Raw genomic sequence first — 26,161 nt, 5'->3', positions numbered from 1 at the left:
CCTCTTCACAATACTTAGACACTTCAAAAATACATTTAAAAAAGGCCATGTTATTGAACCCCAGTTCCCAACAGCTTTTCTACAGCTTTCCTTGCATTAAAGATGACATCATTGATTGCCACACCATCATAGGAGGACCCAATCAGAGAAAGTGAAAGGTTGTTGTTCTTGATGAAGTTGCGCATGTACTCTGAAATGGCAGAAGACAACACATCCAAATGAAACTACTATGTAGGAAGTATCACTCAAGTGAGTTTGTACCTACCTAGTCTCGAAAAGTGCCCCTCATAATACTGAGGTATACAATCCTGAGGGGAGATTTACATGAACATTGTAACTCAATTACGTATCCCAAATACATACAACCAATACACAGTTCCACAAACCCCTTCATCATAGTACGGTACCTTCTGAAGAGCAACCCGACTCCAGCTGGGTCCTGAGGTGACTCCTAGGTGACAGCGCACCGCCTCAGTGGCTCGCTCTAAAAGTTGGCCCTCTGTTACTGCACTTGGGGTGCCAAACACTTCGTCGAACCAGGCACCACCCATCATCACCTATGTAGGACAGTGGGCATTGACAACAATTGCTAGTCAACTCGAAACTCAAACTGAAACGCATAATCATTTGCACTAAACTTTAAAGGTTACATGGGATTGGTATATTCTCCCAAAAATATGTAATGACATTAGGTATAACTAAATGGTAAAAATAAATAATTGTACAATAACTATCAACCTCCTGTAAACATGACAATCCCCCACCCCATAAAAAATTGAGATTTCTGTACAACAGGGATGAAAAGGGACTGAAACTGCCCAGTTAAATGAGTCATCTCAGAACTGTCCAACCCCCATTGTATTTCTGCAAATTATAGTCTTGAGAAAATTTTTTAACTAGCTGTCCTAAATATAATTTAAGATACCATGTCAAATATCTTTTTTAAGATTAGGGTCAAAAAGAGTAGCAGACTGGTGGAAGATACCCAAGACAAAGGTCACAGGTTAAGGAGCATACTGTAAGTCTTGTGGTTTCTCCTTTATGTCTGTTGTGTTGAGGGAAGGGGACAGAGTCGTAGACCACACCCAGTAAACCCCGATCCTCTGAAGATGGAACCAGGTGTCCAAATCCCTGATGAGGAACAAAACAAATACTTTTGTGTGGTGGAAAGTCACCAAGTAAAAAATTTCTGTGTGTACATAATAGATAATTCCCCCGACTCTTTCAACACAAATACTTGCAACCTTTAGTGTGTGTACTCACTGTAACAGGGAGTACAGAGCCCTCATACTGCAGATTTACCACAGCGACAGTGACACAGGAGATGTCCTGCAGGTTCTGGATGAGCGGCTGACAGAACGACGGCAGGACAGACGAGAGCACTAAAAGCACCACATACACACATCTTTGTAGGAAAGATGTCTTTTCTCTGTCTGAATCGCATCGTTATAAAATGTCTTCTCAGGCACCAGTCTAACACAGCACATGAAAACAACCAATTGCATTCATCCGTATGGACAATTTACTCTTAAATTAACCTAAGAACCATTTTTAGGGTGATTGTAAAAAGGACAGCGAGTACCTGCGGAACAAAGACATGCAAGCATAAATCACTTGGCAATGAGGCAAATATGCAAACCACTAATTTCACAGTTTTAAAAAAAAACACTTTAAAAAGTTAATGCTCCACATTATTTTAACAGGTATTAAAGAGAAGTTTGACTATTTCATTAAGGTGGGAGCGGAGAGGCGATGCTTTGCAGTGTAAACTTGAGTTCAGGAGATTTGCAAAAATTGGATTTCATATTGCGAAGGAAAAATGGTATACATACTTTATCTTACACGTAAAACTTCACTTGTGTCCCTAGCCTCAATGAATCATGGGCAATACAGCAACACTTGTTTTTAAGATTTAAAATGACCGTGGTTTGTCTGACTAGAACCTGACAGCATCTGGTAAGGCTGGAAGACCCACAGTACACAAAGAAGACTCACATATTTCTGACCGCTTTACACATCTTGGTACATTGTGGCTGCATGTGCTGCATTTTTAGTAGTACATTACCATGTGGAGAACTATAAAGAATGATGTTTGGAAACTGCTTTAGCCAGGTTTTTCAGGGCTGTCATGAAGCTGGACTGACCTTTAGCAGGCAAGGCGGAGATGATGTGGTCAGCTGATATGATCCCATTGTCCAAATGGATCTAAAAACCAACAGACATTGTGCTTACAAGAACCATACGACTCAAGCACAAGTTCATATGGAAACGTGGCTAAGTTAGTAACTGTTATTCACTATCACACAGAGAACTCATGAAGCAGTGTTGACACTGGGTCATCAAAGCTCTTATAAAATGTGTCTAAATCATATAAAAGAAAAATCTCCAAGCCACAACATCATGTGTGTTTATTCAGCTCAACCTTTAGCCACACTAAGAGTGAAGAAAATGAGTATTTAAATACCCTGCTATATTGCAAGTTCTCCCACTTAGAAATCATGGAGGGGTCTGAAATTTTCATCGTAGGTGCATGTCCACTGTGAGAGAGATCATCTAAAAAGAAAAATCTAGAAATCACAATGTATGCTTTTTAAAATTTATTTGTGTTATACAGCTGCAAATAAGTATTTGAACACCTGTGAAAACCAATGTTATTTGGTACAGTAGCCTGTGTTTGCAATTACAAAGGTCAAACGTTTCCTGTAGTTGTTAACCAGGTTTGCCCACACTGCATGAGCGGTTTTGGCCCACTCCACCACACAGATCTTCTCTCGATCAGACAGATTTCTGGGCTGTCGCTGAGAAACACGGAGTTTCGGCTCCCTCCAAAGATTTTCTATTAGGTTTAGGTCTGGAGAATGGCTAGGCCATGGCAGAACCTTGATATGCTTCTACAGAGCCACTCCTTGGTTTTACTGGCTGTGTGTTTCGGGTCATTGTCATATTGAAAGACCCAGCCACAACCCATCTTCAATGCTCTGACTGAGGGAAAGAGGTTGTTCCCCAAAATCTCACAATACATGGCCCCCAAATACTTATTTTCTTCACTGTACTTAGCCTGTCCTTGTCACAGGAGAGGCCAGTAAGCTTTTGATGTGGGCCCAATTAAAACTACAGTCATCAATCAATTATAGGGCTGAAACATTTGTGAACAAACTATCACTGCAAATGTATTTTGTTGTTTGTTTACAGATATTACGATTGGTGATGGGTGCATCTTCAGCATTAGAAATCAATCAATAGTATGACCAGCACAGCACTGGATACAGCCAACCTATTACTGGAACTCTTTCCTGTAGGCCAGGCTAAGATGTTCTGATGAATTGATAATATTTAATACTTAAAAATATAATATATACAGTGCCTTGTGAAAGTATTCGCCCCCCTTGAACTTTTCCACCTTACGCCACATTTCAGGCTTCAAACAAATATATAAGATTAATATTTTTTGTCAAGAATCAACGATTGGGACACAATCGTGAAGTGGAATGAAATTTATTAGATATTTTAAACTTTAAAAAAAATAAAAACCTGAAAAGTTGGGTGTGCAATATTATTTGGCCCCCTTGCATTAATACTTTGTAGCGTCACCTTTTGCTGCAATTACAGCTGCAAGTAGCTTGGGGTATGTCTCTATCAGTTTTACACATTGAGAGACTGAAATTCTTGGCCCTTCTTCCTTGGAAAACAGCTCAAGCTCAGTGAGGTTGGGTGGAGAGCATTTGTGAACACCAGTTTTAAGCTCTGCCCACAGACTCAATTGGATTCAGGTCTGGACTTTGACTTGGCCATTCTAACACCACCTGGATAAGTTTATTTGTGAACCATTCCATTGTAGATTTGGCTTTATGTTTTAGATCATTGTCCTGTTGGTCCCAGTCTCAGGTCTTTTTCAGACTGCAACAGATTTCCTTCCAGAATGGCTGAATGGTATTTGGCTCCATTCATCTTACCATCAATTTTACCCATCTTCCCTGTCCCTGCTGAAGAAAAGGAGGCCCAAACCATGAGGTCTGCCACCACCATGTTTGACAGTGGGGATGGTGTGTTCACGGTGATGAGCTGTGTTGCTTTTATGCCAAACTTATACCTTTGCATTGTGGCCAAAAAAAAATATTTTTGTTCATCTGACCAGAGCACCTTCGTCCACATGTTTGGTGTGTGGCAAACTTTAAGAGACTTTTTATGGATATGTTTGAGAAATGACTTTCTTCTTGCCACTCTCCCATAAAGGCCAGATTTGTGCAGCGTATGACCGATTGTTGTCCAATGGTCAGACTCTCCCACCTCAGTGTAAATCTCTGCAGTTCATCCAGAGTGATCAGGGCCTCTTGGCTGCATCTCTCCTTGTTCGAGGTAAAAGTTTAGAGGGATGGCCAGGTCTTGGTTGATTTGCAGTGATCTGATACTCTTTCCATTTCAATATGATTGCTTGCACAGTGCTCTTTGAGATGTTTAAAGCTTAGAAAATCTTTTTGTATCCAAATCCATCTTTAAACTTCTCCACAACAGTATCTCGGACCTGCCTGGTGTGTTCCTTGGTCTTCAAGATGCTCTCTGCATTTTAAACAGAACCCTGAGACTATCACAGAGCAGGTGCATTTATACGGAGACTTGATCACACACACAGGTGGATTCTATTTATCATCATCAGTCACCATTGGATCATTCAGAGATCCTCGCTAAACTTCTGGTGAGTTTGCTGCACTGAAAGTTAAAGGACGAATAATTTTACACTCTACACTTTTCAGTTTTTTATTTGTTAAAAAAAAGTATAAAATATCCCATAAATTTCATTCCACTTCATGATTGTGTCCCACTTGTTGATTTTTGACAAAAAAATGACAATTTTCTATCTTTCTTTGAAGCCTGAAATGTAGCAAAAGGTTGAAAAGTTCAAGGGCACCTAATACTTTCACGAGGCAGTGTAAAAACTATCAGATAAAACAAAGCTCATTTATCTAGCACATTTCATAACTCAATATGCTTTACATGAAAAAGAAAAACTATAAAGATATAAAACAGGAAAAAATTAAAAGTAAAACTATTCTGAATGCAAGAAATACTGTATTTAAAAGTAGAAATGCTCTGAAAAGCATGAGGGGGGAAAAAGGTTTTTAACCTGGAGTTAAGAATATTTACACACAATCATAACATGGAGTTTGGGGGCCGGGCTGCCGTGTCCGAGGCTAGGCCGGTGCCCTCCTTTTCCCTTTGCATGGAGCACAGCACCGTGGTTCTCGCCTTTATCTCTCTCTCTCTCAAGCTGTGTAGGGTCCTCAGCTGATTTAGGCATCATGGTAGATGTTAGCCCCTCCCGTCTCAATCAGGCCCATCTTCTGCCGCTGTTTTCATTAATGGGCTGTGGCTCTTTTTTTTTTTTTTTCTTGGAGTGAGGGAGGGTCGCTTTATTCTGTGGTATACAGGGTCGATTGGCCCGGGAGACAAGCCTTTTACTTCACACACACTATACATCTTCCACACATTGGCCACACCCATAATTATTCGAGATCCACTGGGAGACTGGCAGCAGGTATGGTAGGCACCAGGCCAGGTGCTGCTACATGCGTGCTGGCTACCAGTCTGGTTCGGGGAGAGCAGGGTCAGCCTTGGGATGGTACTCGGCCAGGTGTCCTAGCACTCTGGCCTGCTTTCTGGCCCACCATGCCTTTCTACCCCAAATTTTTAATGCACTACATACATTCAAACATCCTCGGGGTGCAGGGTGGGGGTGATGGTTGCAGGTGAGTATTGCGTTGGACAATTGGCATTGGGCCTTGTCGTCCCTGATGCACAGCTCCCCCGCAGCCGGGAAAGCTCGTGAACCTGTCTGCTTACCCAGCAGCGGCTCGATGGTAGACTGAGCATCTTACTAAGTGGGGGACATAACTAAACCACTAAATACCATTCACACACTCCAGAATGAGTGCGCTCACTATGTTTTATCAAGCAGGGCTTTTGATGCAGGCAATGATGATTTCCTAGTGTAGATAAAGTGGTCAATACTAATACAAACACACCCTTCAATTTGCTTTTGGCGAGATGTCAATTGGCAGTTTGAAGACGGCACAAAATTGTTCACATTAAAATAGCTATACATATAGTGGTGCCTTGAGATAAGAGTTTCAATTGTCCCGCAACTGAGCTCTTATCTCAAGTTGCTCTTATGTCAAAGTGGATTTCCCCTTTTAAATTCATGCAAATGAATGATTAATGGCAAATCAGTTCCATCCCCCAAAATGCCACCCTATTTTGTATTTTCCACATCTTTAAATAAGAAGTGTATTTTTAAATAACGTGTTGTGTTGTATTTTATAAAAACATAAAAAGATGGAAAGGAAGGAACTGCTTTTATACAGTGTACTTACCTTGGAAATGGACATCATTGATTGCCACACCATCACAGAAGTTACTGGTAGAAGCGAAGGGTGGAGAAGGCAGATGGAGGATGTTTGTGGAGGAGCTAGTTTCTCAGTCACTTTCGCTCAGTCTCTTCTTTCGACTCTTACCCTGATTTGCAACAAGTTTTTCTTTCACTTTCCTGAACTTAATTTGTATCATCTCACTTAGCCACTTAGCGCTTAGCTTAATTTTACCTTATACTAAATGAACTTGAATTAACTTAATTGGTGCTGTAATTTTTTTTCAGTTTTACTTAATTATCTTCGGGTCTTTTCTCTTGCACAACTTTGGTCTTTTTGAAATGCATTCTTGCATGTCAACAGATGGCCATTTGAAAAAATACCTGTCCAAGGAGGTTTATTTGTGCCTCTTTTCCTGGGTGTTTTTCACCACAAAGTCTGAAAGTTTCTCCCACATTCCTAATACTTCCTTTATCTCGGTGGTAGCGGTAACCTCCTCCTCCTCCATCTCCTCATCAGAACTCTCACTCTGCACCTCTTGTGCTGCTGCATCTGTCCCTCCTTTAATTCCTCCGTTGTCAGCCCCTCTCAGCTCAGAAGATCAAGCTGAGTAGATCTAGAAGCATCTCCATCCAAGGGAAAAGTGTCAAACCACCACTTTCACATCGGTGAAGAACCAATTCCAACTGTCTCCAAGAAGCCTGTGAAGAGCGATGCCTCTCTCAAGGACAAAAACCAAGTAGAGCAGCTGAGAAAGGATGTGGCCAGAGTCCTGGAAAGGATCGCCAGAACCCTGCTTCCCAGGAAGTTGAAGCTCTGGTGCTTGCAGTACGGGTTACTTCCACGACTCCTTTGGCCACTAACCCTATATGAGATCCCCCTCTCAAAGGTCGAAAAGCTGGAGTGACTGATCAGCTTGTTTGTGAAGAAGTGGCTTGGCCTTCCCAGGTGCCTCAGCAGCATTAGGCTCAACGGTAAAGGGATGTCCCCATTTCTAACCTGGCAGACAATTACAAGTGCGCCAAAGTAAGACTGGAAATTGTGCTAGTAGATTCCAGCGATCTGCTAGTAGCCCAGACTGCCCCCATCCTGGGCACTGGGAAGAAGTGGACATCGCTGGCTCTAACTGAACAGGCAAAGGGAGCAGTCAGACACATGATGGTACCTAGGAGGTGAACCTGGGACACTGGGATTCACTACTGAACCCTCTCAACAGTGTCGTGGGCCTATCGGGAAAACACTTGATGACGGAAGGAAGCCCACTTGATAACCTGTAGGGTGCAATCACGTATTTGAACATCCCACAGAGCCTCATTGGAGCTGAATTATGCATGAATAGAAGGATATTAACATCTCGTCCTACATAATACAATAACTTAAGGAAACGAAATGTGTGGTGACTCGGCGAGATAAGACAATCGTTCGAATGGAAGCCACGTTAGCTTTGTGGATAGCGGATTTCAGAAGGACGACCCAGTGACAATGATGAAGAGGCTGAAGAAAGTGCTGACAAGGCTCAAGCTGCAAGGTGCGATTCACCCCCTCAACGATGAGGCTTTTCGGCAAACAAAGGTTGGTTTGAAAAATTTCAAAAGCATTACAGCCTCAGAAGTGTGCCTCTGTGCCTCTGTATGGTGAGGCTTCCTCTGCCGACAAAGATACTGCTCGTCCTTATGTGGAGGAGGAATTTGCACAAGATATCTTAGACAATATGGTATGAGTTGTCGAGTTTACCAATTGTGTTGACGGGGTTATGTCCTTTTACAGGGGAATTTTGAAGCAAAACGAAAAACAAAGACAACACCATGTTTTTCCTCAAAGATAACCTGTTACACCATCAGAACTGTTGGATTAATTGTACATAAAGTTATTTTATATTCTGTGCTGTGCGCTCCAGCAGAAGACATCACGCATTTGTGTAGTTTATCGACTCACGTTTGCTTTCTCACAGTTGCTTTGTGTATCACGTTTGCTTCGATACGTGGCGGATTGCCCTGGGAAAATAAAAAGGAAGATTCATGGAGGTGTGCCCAGAATGGGGAGGAGATTGTACCTGTATATATCCTCTATGTTCTCTCCCAGCAAAAGTTCCTCGTCTTCCTTCCTTGAATATCGTACTTTAAATGTCCTAGGTTGCATAAACCTGACAAGCACCTTCAGCAGAACATGCTTGCGTGAAAAATGTTAATTCCATACTGCAATAAAAGTTAGTTTTATGGTTATTGTTTAACTAGACACTTGTACTGTTGTAAGTTTTGTCTCAAGTATGCAAAGTATAAATATTGTGCTGTCGACATTTTAAACATTCTGGTACACCTCCTCCACACACACACACACACACAAGTCCCCATTTATATACAGTAAGTGTGTATGTGTGTGTGTGTATATATATATATATATATATATATATATATATATACACACACACACACACACACACACATATATATATATATATACATATACACACACACACGCACACACACACACACACTCGATGGATCAGCTGCCCTCACAGTTCTGAGGACCCGGGTTCGATCCCAGCCCCATCTGTGTGGAATTTGGATGTTCTCTCCGTGCCTGAGTGGGTTTTCTCCGGGCATTTCGGTTGCCTCCCACATACCCATGTTATGTTAAAGAACAATTTCAACTTGAAAATCTCAAATGCTATGAATGCTGTCACTCCCGTTAAAACAAAGACAATCTTGATGCAACATTGAAGATTGTGGAGGAGCACAATGATGGTCAAGAGAATGTAAGAGGAGAAACACTAAACCCCAACTTGACAAATGGCTTCTACAGTCACTTTGTAATTTTAACCAAGAGTTACTCAGAGCTAGACAGCAACAATTTTCTGAAATCATCAGTAAGAACCTCAACAATACTCAGACTGTGTTTGCTGTGGTTGACAAGCTCAGCTCCCCCCAAACCCCAATCAGATAGCTCCAGAACTTGAACAGCTGATAAATGAATTAAATGAATGAGTATGCCTGTTATTTTAGTGAAAAAAAAGTACATCCCATCAGGTTAAAAATGAGCACAAATCAGCAAAAGGATAAAATGATACATCTGAAGCAACCCATTGAAAACCTTATCTTACTATATCAGAATTTAATACAGTTAACCAAAACACTGTAGGGAAAACTGTTCAGCAGCTAAAACCATCAACTAGCTGTCTTGACTCAATACCATCTGACTTTTACAAAACTATTGTAAAGTCAGTGCTAGCTGACTGTTTGATTAAGCCTCCTCTAAAAAACAGAACAGCGGAAGCGTCCATGCTAGCAAGCTATAGACCCATCTCAAATCTCCCTTTCATAGGCATGACTGACAGTTAATGTTTTTAATCAACTCAACAATTCCTTGAATTTAAATGGACGTTTTCAAAAATTTCAATCAGGTTTCTGAACTCATCACAGTACAGAATCTACTCTTATCAACGTGCTAAATGATATAAGGTTGAATAACGACTCAGGAAAGCCGTCTATTTTAGTCTTTTGTATTTCTGTGGGGGGCTCGGTGGACCAACTGGTTTGAGCTGGGGTCTCAACCTGAATATACCTTGGGGCTGCTGGAGCCAGCAAATGGCTGAGGCTGGTTTGCAGCCTCGGCGCACATGCACTCATGGCCAATTTCAATTGGAAATTTAAAAGAAAATGTAATCTTCTCAAACATCTTTAAAAAGAAAAAAAAAGTTAAACATTAAGATATACTAGGAGGCAGCACGGTGATGCAAGTGGTTAGACCGTTGGCCTCACAGTTCTGGGGTCCAGGATTCAGATCCCAGCCTCGTCTGCGTGGAGTTTGCATGTTCTCTCCGTGCTTGCGTGGGTTTTCTCCGGGCATTTCGGTTGCCTCCCACATCCCCAAAAACGTGCATTAATTTGGGACTCTAAATTGGTCTTAGGTGTGATTGTGAGTGTGACTGTTTTCTGTCTCCATGTGCACTGCGATTGGCTGGCAACCAGTTCCGAGTTTACCTCACCTCTTGCCTGATGACACTTGGGATTGGCACCAGCACCACTGAGACCCTGGTGAGGATAAGCACCTCGGAAAATGAATGAATGAAAAAAGATAAAGATGTTTGTCTCAACAAGTTGTGTATAAAACCAGTGGTAAAAGGCTACATGGCAACGCTGCTGTAATTTTTATTCAAAAATATTTCTCTGCTTGCACATGCCCGAGAGCCATACAGCCCACCATGATTGGTTGGCTTTGCACGTAACACTAAAAATGCCATTCATGTAAAACTTGAAGGCCGCACTAACAAACTTTCATACTAAGGTTGGAGCCATAAATTATCTTGCGGGCCACAAATGGCCCACGGGCCGCCAGTTTGAGACCACTCGGTTAGAGGGTTGGCCTCACATTTATGAGGACTTGGGTGCAATTCCTGGTCCTGCCTGTGTGGAGGTTGCATGTTCTCCCCATGCATGCGGGGGTTTTCTCCGAGGACTCCGGTTTCCTCACACACTCGAAATTGCCCTGAGGTCTGATTGTGAGTGCGACTATTGTCTGTCTCCATGTGGCCTGCGAATGGCTGACAAGCACTTCAGGGTGTACCCTGCTGCCTGCCCGATGACAGTTGGGATAGGTTCCAGCACTCCTGCAACACTTGTGAGGATGAGCAGCTCAGAAAATGTATGAACGGATGAATCTCAGTGCGGCTTTTGATATGGTAGATCAGAATATGTTGCTGAATAGGTTGGAAATGTGGGTAGGATGAAATGGAATGGTCCTTCAATAGGGTCAGATCCTACCTGGAGGAAAGAAGCTTCTTTGTAACCATTGGAAGTGCCCAATTTTAACAAATGGCAATGACTTATGGGCTCCCTCAAGGGTCAGTTCCCTCTTGTTCAGCCTCTTTATGGTTTTGGATCAAATTGATTTTTAGATTGGTTGTCCCTAAACCCTGAACCCTTAGGTGAAATTTTCCAGAAATTTAATTTTGATTACAACAGATATGCAGATGACATATTGTTCTAGTTTGCAGTGTCTCCAAATTACTACGGTTCAGTTGAGGTCTTGTGCCACTGTCTAATGCAGTAAATACATGAATGAACCGACATTTTTTCCAATTAAATCACAACAAAACTGAGATAATTGTTTTTAGCAAAAAAGAAAATAAGATTGCTGTTAGTAAATACCTAGACTCACTATCTGTAAAAACCAAAGACCAAGTCCAAAACCTTGGTGTTCTGATAGGTTCCGACCTGACTTTCAACAGTCATATCAAAGCAATTTCTATATTATACATTTATAATACTGCATAAATTGTATTGCTAAGGTTTTATAATTAAAACTACCATTTACCATCTAAAGAACATAATAAAGTGGAGGCTTGCACGTGTCAAGCAGACCAGGAAAAGCTCATCCGTGCTTTTATCTCAAGTATACTTGACTATTGTAATTGTCTTTTGACTGGAGGCCCCAAAAACAGCATTTAACAGGTGTAGCTCATTCAAAATGCTGCGGCTTGGGTTATCACCAGAACAAAGACGTCAGAGCAGATAACTCCAATTCTAAAGCCTTTAGACCTTCCAGTCAGTTTAGAATAGATTTTAAAGTTATGCTGTAGTTCTAAAACAAACAAAAAAAAACACTAAATGGTTTAAGTTCTGAATATATGAAAGAAATGCTTATGGTATACAAACCTGGCAATGAGATAAAATAACCAAATCAAATACTGCCTGGTCCATAGCAAACATGGTGGAGGAGCATTTAGCAATTATGTTGCACAAAAACGGAATAAGTTGCCAACAGAGGTGACGTCAGCCCCAATTGTGAATGTTTTCAAATCCAGGTTAAAAACTTTTTCCTCACGCATTTTAGAGTACTTCCAATTTTCAATTATATTTCTTGCACTGTACGCTGTTTTAATTGTACTTTTCTTTTCAAATGTTTTTATTTCTTTGTATTTTAATGCTTTTAATCAAAGCAATTTATAAAATACACTCTTCAAATAAATTTGCTTTGCTTTCCTTTAAATGCTTGCCTCAACAAATGTGTTTTAAAATGTTTTTGAAAAATGTCCACTGAAGAGGCAGTCTTAGCATTAAAAGACATCCAGTCCCCAAATTGGGAGCAACAGACTGGTAGGCTCTATCACCTTTAGTTTTTTAAAATAAATTTAATATCAGGTAAAAAGCACTCAGCAGTTTCCAGTGACCTACTATAACAGGACAATAGCAAGTGTGTCTTTTTGCTTACCATCCAACCCATAGGTGATGGATTGATGTGTTTTACAGGAACTTCTCGGTTAAGCTGGACCCTCTTACTCCTTTGGAGAAAGTCAATGATGGACTCAGGGAGGTCCTCTAACCCCCTTCTAAGGGACCACTGGGCCCAAGACTCCTTTATAGATTGCTGGCTCAGAGGACCCAGAGGAACAACTTGGGAGGGGTCTACAGGTTTAAACAAATACAACTTGAACATCCAATTTTGTGCAAAATGTATGTCAGAAAAAATGTGAATGAAAGTGGGACATACCAGACCCCAGAAGCATACCAAGTGTGAGGGAACCTCTGCGCTTCTCAGCGTTGTAGAGGACAGGAAAACAAGAGCGCACACTTAACTTCCGGCAATCCCCTGCGAACACCCCTCGACACAGACTGTCCACAGCAATGTTGGCAAGCTGTCTCAACATACAAAACAAAGACACAATGTCCTTGTGGGGAGTAGTTACTGGGTACGAGGTAGGGCTGCACAATACTGGAAAAATAATTTTCTAAACCCATGGTATATATTGTCACGTAAAATCATACAAGAATAATCCAAGAAGATGTTGGGAAAGTTCATTTTCTACGCAAACTAGTTCATCATTCCAAAAATGAAGTACTTCAGTTCATAGTTCGGAATTTAAAAATTGGAACTTAGTTCAGTGGTCCAAAATCAAACAATTTCATCTTATTTTTGGCTCAATATGTTGCTGATGGGCTGCAACCCTCAAAATACTGGCATTTCATTTCGCCCATTGTTGCCATCCATTCAGTCCACGTGTGGAGCAAGCTGCAGTTTTCACCTTAGATTCTCAAAAACATGAGGAAAAACTTGTAGCTTAAATTGTGTTTTTAGACTTTTGTCCTTAATGTGCAAACACAAACACCCAATCCAGTACGACAGGAACGATGGTGAAAGGACATTGATAAATTTGCATTCCCAGCAGCTCTGGTTGACTATATTAACAAAATAATGCAGCTATATTTGTTATCAAACAAAAATTCCATATTACTGCACTGTGATCGTAAAGTGTTATAACAAAAGCATTCTGATAAAAACAATAATTGTCATAGTAATCAATTTTTAGAATTATGTACTGTATTACAAAAGGACATATTTTTATGCAGTGTCCCTAAACGCACGTTGTGGACTGATGCACTTGGCCCGTGCCTGCATGGTTTCATTCTGAAAAGCAAAATCAGAAATCCACCAGGTGGACATTCTTTTCTATGCTGTCATTCAGTTAACATAAAAGGAGATAAGTATACAAAACATTGGTCTGCTCCGTGTGTTGTTTGAAGCATTAAAATTTACTTGAGTGATTTAGTGATTCCTTATAGATGCAAATCTTTTCAAAATGTCCAGGTCTATCTGCTGGTCACTTTTAATATTATCCAGTTGATTCACAGAATATTAAAGTACTCCAATATCGCAGCAAAGCCTTCGACATGAATGTTGCACCCAAGTAAATTGCGGTGACAATGTTCAAACTAAATATTGTGCAGCCCTCGTGAGAGGGGGTCTTGTGCATACATCATGGAACGGCAAAGGACATTCAAAAGACGCTATGGTTGACGGATCAACTTTGTTTGACAAGATATTATAAAGCCTAAAGTGGTTCCCCTGACCCTCACCTCTTTTCCAAGCCTTCGAGAAACAAACGAATGGATGGATTCGTCTTCCTCATAGCTTTTCTTGGCAAATATCTCTGTGGCAATGCTGAACAGCAAGGGGCGGGAGAAAGGTGAGACTGTTTTGAGAAGTCCACTGAAAGAGAGCAAGACAAGATACGAGAAACTGCAATTGATTATATAAGGGATAATTGTTTATTTGAGATGCCTTATTGGTACAGATGCATTATTACATGAATGTAAAATTATTTTTATATATTATCATTACTGATCTTCAATGCCACTTTTTTTCCAGGTATCCCCATACTGGGATGAGGATTCACTCTCAGGTACTGCCTGATTCCAAGTATCCAACTAATAGTTGGTACAAACAATTTCAGTTAACAGTTTCTCATATAAATTATGAACAATGATTTCTTTTACGGCAGACACTGGTTGGCACATCTAACTCACAGCCCTAAGGACTGGGTTCAAATCTGGCTCACCTATGTGGAGTTTGCACGTTCCCCCATGCCTGCATACGTTCTCTCCAGATACTCTGGTTTCCTCCCACATTCCAAAAACATGCATTGTAGATTAATTCAAGACTCCAAATTGTCCGTAGGAGTGAATGTTTAACAATTGTTTGTCTATAGATGCCTTGGATATGCCCCGTGACCTGAGTGAAGATGGGCAATACAGAAAATGGATGGATAGATGGACTAATGGACTTTCTTTTTCCTGATGCACATGACGATTCACCAATTTGTCACACGACCACAATGTAGCACGAAATATTGGCAATTGATATCACATTTTCTAGTCGCCTCTTCTTCTTCTCTTCCTTTCAGCCTGTCACGTGAGGGGTCGCAACAGCGCGTCATTGTTTTCCATCTAAGCCCATCGCTTGCATCTTCGTCTCGAACACCAACTCCCCTTATGTCTTCCCTCACAACATCCATCAACCTTCACTTTGGTGTTCCTCTGGTTCTTTTGCCTGGCAGCTCCATCCTCAGCACCCTTCTACTAATATACGCACTCTTTCACCTCTGGACATGTCCAAACCATCAAAGTTTTTCTAATCCTATCCACCCTGCTCACTCTTCGGAACCTCAATATCTTATTGTCTGCCACCTCCAGCTCTGCTTCCTGTTATCTCTTCAGTGGCACCATCTCTCATCCGTACATCATGGCTGGCCTCACCTCTGTTTAATAAACTTCGCTCTTCATCTTAGCAGAGACTCTTCTGTCACATAACACACCAGACACCTTCCAACAGCTGTTCCAACCTGCTTGGACCAGTTTCTTCCCTTCTTTACCACACACCATTGCTGTGGATTGTTCACCCCAAGTATTTAAAGTCATCCACCCTCACTCTCTCTTCTCCCTAGAGCCTCACTCTTCCCCCTCCATCCCTCTCATTCACGCACATATATTCTGTTTTACTTTGGCTAATTTTCTCTCTCTCCTTTCCACTGCATTCCTCAATTTCTCTAATTGTTCCTCCACCTGCTCCCTGCTTTCAGTGCATATCATAATGCCATCAAACATCATGGTCCAAGGAGATTCCAGTCTAACCTTATCTGTCACCCTATCCATTACCACAGCAAACAGGAAGGGGCTCAGAGCTGATCCCTGATGCAGTCCCACTTCCACTCAAATTCTTCTGTCACACCTACGGCACACCTCAGCACTGTTCTGCTCCTTTCATACATGTCCTGTACTATTTTAACATACTTCTCTGCCACACCAGACTTACGCATGCAGTACCACAGTTCCTCTCTTGGTACTCTGTCATAGGTGTTCTCTAAATCCACAAAGAGACAAGGTAACTCCTTCTGACCTTCTCTGTACTTTTCTACCAGCATCCTCAAGGCAAATAATACATCTATGGTACTCTTTCTAGGCATGAAACCATACACATTGGGTGTAGTAGTCCAGTGTTTCGGGAGCTCCTCCTGTCCAATGAGAGCCTGTCTCACTTCTTTCCGAAAGGCCGCCCAACATTCTTCCTCTCTCAACTTCCACCACATGGTTCTCTGCTCTACCTGTGTCTTCTTAATGTTCCTCCCCAACACCAGAGTCATCCCACACACCACCATCCTATGCTGTTACTACTATTTTACAGACAGTATCTTCCTTCAGATGACATTCTCTGCGCAAAATATAATCCACCTGCGTGCTTCTACCTCCGCTCTTGTAGGTCACTATGTACCTGCCTCTTCTTGAAAAAAGTGTTCACTACAGCCATTTCCATCCTTTTTGCAAAGTCCACCACCATCTGTCTGCCAAAGTTCCTTTCCTGGATGCCGTACTTGTCCATCACTTCTTCATCACCTGTTTCCTTCATCAACATGTACATTACAAGCTGCACCAATCACAACTCTTTTTATGTCTGGGATGCTCAGAACGACTCATTTAGTTCCTTCCAGAATTTCTCTTTCAACTCTAGGCCATATCCTACTTGTTGTGAGGTATAGCTGCTAATCACATTATACATAACACCCTCAATTTTGAGTTTCAGCCCCATCACTCAATCGGATACACTTTTCACCTCCAGGACATTCTGAGCCAGCTCTTCCTTTAAAATAACCCGTACTCCATTTCTCTTCCCATTTACTCCATGGTAAAATAATTTCAACTCTGCCCCTGAATTTTTAGTCTTACTACCTTTCCACCTGTTTTCTTGGATGGACAATATATCAACCGTTCTCCTAATCTTCATGGTCAACCAACTCCTGGGATTTTTTCTGTCATAGCCCCAACAGTCAAAGTCACTACACTCAGTCGTATGCTCTGTGCATTCCACTTATTCGGCTGATTAATCCGCTTTCCTCCTTTTCCTTGTCTTTGACCAACAGTCGCTGAATTTCCACCGACACCATGCAGGTTAACGGTACCAGAAGTCAACATTGTTAACCCGGGCCACGACCGATCCAGAAAGGGATTCTTCAGAAGAATGCTTATATTTGTTTGGAAAAGTTTAAGACACTATCCTTTGCATTTATCCGGGCTTGGAACCGGCCTTTAGATCTCACTGGCTTGTGATCCTATTGGGCTGCATTTGATATCGCTGAATTACATAAAATAATGGAAATTCAAGCACTTATGATGATAAGTAATTGTAGACATCTTACGGCCTGTACTGTCAACATCTTTGATCAAGATGGTGCCTTATATGGAAGCTTCAGTGCATTTCTCCCTCGCACTGTTTGCGTTTTTGACAGTTGGACCCGATGATATACCAGGGGAGGTATGGAAGCAATTTGGTGAGGTGGCTGTGGAGTTTTTGACCAACATGTTCAATATAATACTAGTGGGGGAGAAGATGCCAGAAGAATGGAGGAAAAGAGTTCTAGTCCCGATTTTTTAGAACAAAGGCGATGTTCAAAACTGTGGTATAAAGATGATGAGCCACACAACGAAGTTATGGGAAAGAGTAGTGGAAGCTAAACTCAGGACAGAAGTAAGTATCATCGCTAGAAAGAGTACCACAGATGCATTATTTGCCTTGAGGATGCTCGTGGAAAAGTACAGAGGAGGTCAGAAGGAGGTACATTGTATCTTTGTAGACCTAGAGAAAGCCCATGATAGAGTACCAGGAGAGGAACTGTGGTACTACATTCGCAAGTCTAGTGTGGCGGAAAAATATGTTAGTGTAGTTCAGGACATGTATGAGGGCACCAGAACAGCGGTGAGATGTGGCGTAGGTGTCTCAGAAGAATTTAAGGTGGAGGTGGGTCTGCATCAAGGTTCCGCGCTGAGCCCCTTCCTGTTTGCGGTAGTAATGGATAGGCTGACAGATGAGGTTAGACTGGAATCCCCTTGGACCATGATGTTCGCAGATATTGTGATATCCAGTGAAAGCAGGGAAACAGGCGGAGGAACAATTAGAAAGATGGAGGTACGTACTGGAAAGGAGAGGAATGAAGATTAGCCGAAGTAAAACAGAATATATGTGCGTGAATGAGAGGGGCGGAGGAGGAAGAGAGTGTAGGTCCAGGGTGAAGAGAGAGCGAGGGTGGACGACTTCAAATAATTGGGGTCAACTATACCTGGCAATGGTGAGTGTGGTAAGGAAGTGAAGAAACGGGTCCAAGCGGGATGGAACAGTAGGTGGAATGTGTCTGGTGTTCTATGTGACAGAAGAGTATCCGCTCGGATGAAGGGAAATGTCTATAAAACAGTGGGTAGGCCAGCCATGAAGTACGGATTAGAGACGGTGCCTCTGAAGAAACAACGGGAATTAGAACTGGAGGTAGCAGAAATGAAAATGCTGAGGTTCTCCCTTGGTGTGAACTAGGTTGGATAGGATTAGAAACGCGCTCATTAGAGGGACAGCCAAAGTTGGATGTTTTGTAGACAAGGTTAGAGAGAGCAGACAATGATGGTTTGGACATGTACAGAGGCGAGATAGTGAGTATATTGGTAGAATGATGCTGAGGATGGAGCTGCCAGGCAAAAGAGCGAGAGGAAGACCAAAGAAAAGGTTGATGGATTTTGTGAGGGAGGACATGAGGACAGTGGGTGTTGGAGAGGAGGATGCACGAGATTAGATGAAAAAAGATGACACGCTGTGGCAACCCAAAACGAGACAAGCCGAAAGAAAAAGAAGACTATTTGCGTTTTTGTTGTCACTGGAATCAAGTACAAAAGAAAAAAGGATTGTTGGCACCACTCCACCCACCCTTGAGGAATTGCACAGCACCTAAACTAGAACAAGAGTAGGCAGGATCCTATCGGACCCTACACATCCTTGCCACTAGCTTGTCCAGCTCTTTCTATCAGTAGGCAGTAGCGATCAATGCAAATCAAAACTAGCAGGCATTCCAACAGCTTCTTCCCTCTTGCAATTCTTCTTCTTCTTCTTCTTTCGGCTTGTCCCTTTCGGGGTCGCCACAGCGTGTCATCTCAGATGAACGCACATATATGTTTGGCACAATTTTTACGCCGGATGCCTTGACACCTTTTTCACAATTGTCATTCCATTGGTCTCTCGCTGAAATCGGCTCTCAAACTACTCTAAATCCTAGAAGATTCTGCATGCTTGCACAACTTTGCACAACTCAATTCTTGTTAAAAAAATAAAAATAAAAAAAATAGTTCCCTGTCAAATGACTTACGTTCTTCATACTCAACATGTATGTTGTACTTGTGCGGCAACAACTACCAGAGAAAAAAAATCCTTGTATGTAAAGCTGATTCTGAAGTGTGTCGTGAAAAAATCTGGGTATCTCCAGTCAGGTTTCAACAGCTTTTGTTCTGACAGCAAAAGTAAATTTGTTGAGTCCCGTTAGCAGCATTGGATAAAATAAAAAGCACTAATAACCTTTTAACTTGAACATGTTTATATGAAGCACCCAAATCTGTAGGAAGATTTGAAGACTTAGAAAGAAAGAAATTGCCTTTAAGTGTGGATGTGAGTGTAAATGTTTGTTTATACAGTCCCTTTGAAAATATTTGGTCCCCTTGAACCTTTCGCCTTTGAAAATATTTGGTCCCCTTGAACCTTTCAACCTTTCGCCACATTTCAGGCTTCAAACATAAAGATATAACATTTATATTTTTGTTAAGAATTAACAAGTGGGACACAATCGTGAAGTGGAATGAAATTTATTATTTAACAAAAACCTGAAAGTGGGGCGTGCAGTATTATTCGGCCCCCTTCGATTAATACTCTGTACCCACCTTTTGCTGCAATTACAGCTGCAAGTTGCTTGGGGTATGTCTCTATCAGTTTTGCACATCGAGAGACTGAAATTCTTGCCCATTCTTCCATGCAAAACAGCTTGAGCTCAGTAAGGGTGGATGGAGAGCGATTGTGAACAGCAGTCTTCAACTCTGTCCACAGATTCTCAATTGGATTCAGGTCTGGACTCTAACACCATCTGGATATGTTTATTTGTGAACCATTCCATTGTAGATTTGGCTTTATGTTTTAGATCATTGTACCGTTGGTCGCAGTCTCAGGTCTTTTGTAGCCTCCAACAGGTTTCCTTCCAGAATGGTCCTCTATTTGTGTCCATTCATCTTCCCATCAATTTGAACATCTTTCCTGTCCCTGCTGAAGAAAAGCAGGCTCATAAGGCTGCCACCACAATGTTTGACAGTGGGGATGGTGTCTTCAGGGTGATGAGCTGTGTTGCTTTTACACCAAACATATAGTTTTGCATTGCGGCCAAAAAGTTCGATTTTGGTTTCATCTGACCACAGCACCTTCTTCCACAGGTTTGGTTTGTCTCCCAGGGGGCTTGTGGCAAACTTTAAACGAGACTTTTTACGGATACGTTTAAGAAATGGCTTTCTTCTTGCCACTCTGTCATAAAGGCCAGATCTGTGCAGTGTACGACTGATTGTTGTCCTATGACAGACTCTCCCACCTCAGCTGTAGATCTCTGTAGTTCATCCAGATTGATCATGGGCGTCTTGGCTGCATCTTTGATCAGTCTTCTCCTTGTTTGAGGTGAAAGTTTAGAAGGACGGCCGGGTCGGTAGATTTCCAGTGGTCTGATACTCCTTTCATTTCAATATGAATGCTTGCACAATGCTCCTTGAGATATTTAAAGCTTGGGAAATCTTTTTGTTTCCAAATCCGGCTTTAAACTTCTCCACAACAGTATCTTGGTCCTGCCTGGTGTGTTCCTTGGTCTTGATTATGCTCTCTGCATTTTAAACAGAACCCTGAGACTATCACAGAGCAGGTGCATTTATACGGAGACTTGATTACAATCAGGTGGATTCTATTTATCATCATCAGTCAACATTGGCTCATTCAGAGATCCCCGCTAAACTTCTGGAGTGAGTTTGCTGCACTGAAAGTCAAAGGGGCCGAATAATTTTGCACTCTACACTTTTTAGTTTTTTTATTTGTTAAAAAAAAGTATAAAATATCCCATAAATTTCATAAAGGGGGCAAATAATATTACATGGCCTACATTTTAGTTTTTTAATTTGTGAAAAAAAGTACAAAATATCCAGTAAATTTCGTTTCACTTCACAATTGTATCCCACTTGTTGTTGATTCTTGGGAAAAAAATGAAAATCTTTATTATTGAAGCCTGAAATGTGGTGAAAGGTTGAAAAGTTCAAGGGGGCCGAATACTTTCATAAGGCACTGTATGTGTCCTACCATGGGTGGTGACCAGTTCAGGGGCTACCCCACCTCTCACCCAAAGATAGTTGGGATAGGCTCCAACACTCCCTTGACCTTTGTGAGAAGTGCTACAGAAAATGGACAGATAGGTGGATGTGAGGCTTGGGCTGGGCAAGTATGGAAAAATAATAATCATGATCATTTTGATTTATTTTGAAATAACGATCAATAAACACAATTATTCATTTTTCAAAACTTTTATTTTTACTCAACTATGAAAACTCAATTTTGTATATAACTTAAAATAACCAGAGAATAAATTTGAAAAAAGTTATAGTATACCACAATTAATTAAACTTAAAAAAAGAAAAATAAATGCATTCATGGCTGAAAATGTGCCAATGCTTTCAGCCATAAATACATTTTTCTTTGTCTAAGATAGTTGTTTGAATTAAATCCTCTCATTGTTCTGGCATCAAGTTTTGAAATCTTAATTGACCTACAACAGGAAAGGTTGAGTCTGATTTCAGTCTGTAGATTTAAAAAAAAAAAAAAAAAAGTGTCTTTTCTATAGATTCAATGACTGTTTCTGCTGGGTCCACCTTGGTCTCGTTGGGCAAGTATGGTCTGATGGATGGAACTACTTATTTTCTGTCAGGTTAAAAAAAAAATATAGAAAAAGCAAGTCATTCCAAATGTTCTTTACACCGTTTTTCAGAGATTAGGAAGGATATGTGTCCATCAGAAATTGTATTTCACATGTCTGTATGTGCTACCAAGGATTTTGTGTCAATTGTGGTTATCTTTTTTTAATGGTGCATGTATTCCACATGCAGTATCATAATGTTAGAGTGACTGGGTTAATACAATCCAATTAATCTTGTTAACAAGCCTGATAGCAAATGAATGCATTAAAAAAATGCAAAGTAAGTAAACTCATGGTTCAAAACGGTCATGCATAACCAAATATCAATCCATCCATTTTCCGAGCCACTTATCCTCACAGGGGTCGCAGGGAATAACCAAATAGCTTGGTTAAAAAAATGTTAATTTCCTCAAAAAATACTGCCTTTTGGACTCTAAAGAATAGGGTTTTATATTTTCCAGAGCCATCATACCACCACACACGCACGGACGCACGCACACACGCACGCACGCGCGCACGCACACACACATTAATGACCCCACATTCAACATCCATTGTGGCTAGATCCATATTTTTAAATTGAATCTAGTCACAATTAACATCTCTGAGCTGTAAATACATCACTACCATTCTCTGCCTACTTTGGACCACAGACCCAGTAAACAACAGCAATCAATTCTGGACCTGACAGAGTATGTTAACTGCATTTTCTATTTTTGGACGCATTGTTCAGTCAAGGGGGTCTGCTTCTCGAGGTTCTACTGCACTTAATGAACCTTTCGTTGTAACTGGTCATTTACCTTATTCCTGAAGGCATCCTATGAAGTTGTTTGTTGACATACAGATATCTGTTTTTGGATGCATCGTGACTGTAGGTAACAGGCAGAACCTCTCCTGAAAGACCCAGGTCTTCTACCTAAACAAAATGCACACTACATTTGAACCTAAAATTTGATGATGACTGGCAAAAAAACCCACCTTGTAACTACAATAAGGCTTACCATATTAAGAGTATTTCTTCCTACTGCCCCAGCAGGTCGAATCCCTCTAGGACCATGTTCGAATACTGCTCCATCTGACCTTCTGGTAGACGACAGCCAACCACCATAACGACTACTGGACTCAAGTAAAATGACCTTGAGGAGAAAATACAGCCAATGGTTTAAAATAAATAAATGCAAGGCTACAAATGGAGAAGTGGAGCAATCTAACACATGATTGGATTTGTGTCCTACCTTAGCAACCTGGGGACTTTTGCAGAGATAGTAAGATGCGGCCAATCCCCCAATGCCCCCTCCAAGGACTGCTACAGTCCTCATTGACTGAACGAGAACGCAAATGACAATTAGAAATGGCTACACTTTTAAAAAGGACAAAAATTAGTGTTTTCAAACCGTGGGTTGTGACTGTGTTGGGGCGCGACTGCCCTGGCGATAAGGATATGAAAGAGGTGGCTTATCAAACGTCTCAGTCTGTCATCCCGCTGATTAACCTGCAGCCAATTTCAGTTAATTGTTTGACTGTCACTGCAAATGTTCTAAGTATGGGGGCAATATGACACTTGGCACAGCTGAAGTTGTGTAAATTGTAAGCCAGCTTACAAAAATACTACGAAGGTTTTTAAGGCTTTTCTATTTCATGTACCCACATTCGTCTTTTGTATTCGTCTTTTTAACGTCCTTTCAATTTACAATTGAGGAATTGAATTAATTTGAAACGTGTAAAACGCATTTAACGGTAAATGAATAAAAACAGTGGGGTCACCAATCAGACGGGTAGTTGAGCCTCCGGACTGTTGAAAGTGCACTACAACAAACACTTCATGACGCTTGTCGACAGAGCAAAATGTTGGTTGCTCCTCCAACTGTCAAAACCGTGTTACATTGAATTACGTCCGACGGAAACCCAATTCCACTGTGTGCTCCTCCATGAACCGAGTTTCCGTCTGTGGTCATATGAAAAAAAGTGACGCACCAGCGCTTTGTCGCAGCCGCTGATCTAAAAAAAAAAATGGATAGCTCATTGGCCACCAATGCTGAAGTCGCCGAAAGCAAATATCCGCCATTTTGATACTCCCAAAACAACCACGCCGACCTGTGCAGCGACTGCGTTAATCGCCAGTTTCGTGGCTGTTAGAAAACATTCCACAGGTAAATTGGAAAGGTTTACTTTGACAATTAAGACTATTTTACTTTTATTGCACTTTCATTATTTGCTTAAATATGACCTTATGCATTTAATCAACGGATAAATTGTTGCCCATTTGCTAATCAGACAAGGATGTGTTGTGGAGCCGGTGGTTGTCCTTGATCTTTGTACCCAGAAAACCGGCTGGCGCCATCCTCCTATCCCAGGCGTTGCTGTGGAGACGAACGACACCAGATAAGGACCGGAAAGTTACCATCCTGGCCCCAGGATCTGATTGGGGGGCAGTCACTTCTCCATGGACCCATACAAATAAAAACCGTGTGTTACTGGTCAGCTTTTGTCTTCTTCTTTGGCTATCCTCCCAGAAAACACACGTCTCGTGTGCGGCAGATACCTAGATAAGACCCAGACGTCTGTACTGCACATTCGTTTGTAATAAATCCATTTGATGTTAACTTTTTCTCATCATTGGTCATATCTTCCTCGACTCGTGAACACGCGTAGGGTACAAACTCACAAATCCCTACAACACTGTTAAAGTTTTTGTAAAGGTTTTTTTTTAATTATTTTCTGATGAGCTTAATTCACTTCAAGTTTTGTTTACGGTTGTTGTTGTTCACTGTTCACTCTCTACTAGCCTGACGTTTTTTTTTGTTTGTTTTTTTTTTGCAAAAAGCGGTGTAAATGTTTTGCTAAACTTCATCAGTGGATAAACAAGAAAACACATTTTCTGTGAAATTTTTGATGAATTTCATAATACAGAACTCTGCAAATTGAATTTCAACATTTTCAAATGTGAGGAAACAAATTTAAATTTAAGTCTGAAATAGGACGTCGCAGAGACAACAAATGAACAATGCGTTTAGCATGTATTTTTCCATTGCGAGTCCTTATTTCCAAAAACATATCTAATGTGATGTCTAACTAATTGACTTAAAATTGAATGTTTTTATGAAAAATATGCTTAGTTTTTTTAACTCATAAGTGCCCGGAATATTCTGTAAGTAAATTATTCTAAGAACCTGTTCATCATCTCCAGCCTTTATTTGGATAACCAACATTCTCACTACCTGAAATTAAACAAACACGCGTAGGAAAAAAAGCATCCTCCAACAATTGGTGACACCGAGGTGATTTTGGACTGAGGTGTTGGTTGACAGACAGAACATCGGCCCGCCAACAATTGATAAGGTAAGAGGACATTTATCCTCCAATAATTATGTTCTGTTAACTGGGATTGAGGTCCGTGTCACGTTTCAATTTGTGACATTGTGGAATTAGTCTCAGTAGGGGAAACTTTGGGTGGTATGGTCCTATGAGTAGAGAGTGAAAAGCCTTAGAGTGTGTGGGCGTACCACTCCAGAAAGGGTGTAGATGAGCCCTGTGTTTGGAGGTTTTGGCGACACAAAAAGGTTGTAAATCCCGTGACTGCCAGACAGACCAATTGGTTGAGGGCCAGTCCAAAACTTTCTGGACCAAGAGGTTGCCTCTTTCTTTTCGGAGAATCTTAGAGAGTAGAATTCCTCATTCAAAATCAAAGGACCAAGTGTACACTATAAAATTAAGTTGAGAAGAATATCCCTAATGAACAGTGAAAATGCGCAATTACAGTCCTATGAGCAGAGGTTGAAAAGCCTTAGAGTGTGTGGGCGTACCACTCTAGAAAGGGTTGAGACGAGCCCTGTGTTCGGAGGTTGTGCCAACACAAAAAGGTTGCAAATCCCGTGACTGCCAGACAGACCAGTAGGTTGAGGGCCAGTCCAAAACTTTCTGGACCGGGAGGTTGTCTCGTTCTTTTCGGAGAATCCTAGAGACTAGAATTTCTCATTCGAAATCAAAGGACTGTAAAATAAAGAGGCTTGAGCATTTTTTAAAATAAATAAATAAAATAATAATAATAGTAATGCAGCTGAGAGATTACATAAATTGTAGAAATTTAAGTGACCTTAATAAAATGTCCTAAGAAGGGTATGACGATACCCAGCGGTATTGTATGCATTACACTCTGTACAATGACAGATCAGGGGATGTGATGTATAGTGAGGCATTTCAGGAAATTGAAAACAACATATGGGAATTGAAC

The 26,161-nt window shown here is 41.2% G+C and overlaps 1 protein-coding gene across 3 annotated transcripts; it reads right to left on the bottom strand.

The window, feature by feature from the left end:
* Positions 1 to 30: 30 nt before the first annotated feature.
* ppox (protoporphyrinogen oxidase) lies at positions 31 to 24,212 on the bottom strand. 3 transcript variants are annotated; one of them, XM_061818708.1, is made up of 14 exons: positions 23,695 to 24,212; positions 23,325 to 23,422; positions 23,166 to 23,252; positions 22,932 to 23,066; positions 22,731 to 22,846; positions 14,216 to 14,348; positions 12,852 to 12,996; positions 12,573 to 12,766; positions 2,145 to 2,205; positions 1,264 to 1,382; positions 1,018 to 1,131; positions 408 to 557; positions 266 to 308; positions 31 to 190 (listed from the first exon to the last, which is right to left on the bottom strand). In XM_061818708.1, the coding sequence occupies exons 3-14, from the start codon at positions 23,247 to 23,249 to the stop codon at positions 51 to 53; spliced, it is 1,434 nt and encodes a 477-aa protein (XP_061674692.1). In that variant the 5' UTR covers positions 23,250 to 23,252; positions 23,325 to 23,422; positions 23,695 to 24,212; the 3' UTR covers positions 31 to 50. The 3 variants fall into 3 exon arrangements, with proteins under 3 accessions (XP_061674692.1, XP_061674694.1, XP_061674693.1); XM_061818710.1 differs by having other exon boundaries at positions 12,870 to 12,996; XM_061818709.1 differs by lacking the exon at positions 23,325 to 23,422.
* Between the last annotated feature and the right edge of the window lie 1,949 nt (positions 24,213 to 26,161).

Source organism: Syngnathoides biaculeatus, chromosome 5, assembly GCF_019802595.1.
Source record: "Syngnathoides biaculeatus isolate LvHL_M chromosome 5, ASM1980259v1, whole genome shotgun sequence".
NCBI classification, from domain to species: domain Eukaryota; kingdom Metazoa; phylum Chordata; class Actinopteri; order Syngnathiformes; family Syngnathidae; genus Syngnathoides; species Syngnathoides biaculeatus.
Note: the sequence above shows the minus strand (reverse complement) of the source record. Positions and strands in the feature narration are given on the sequence as shown.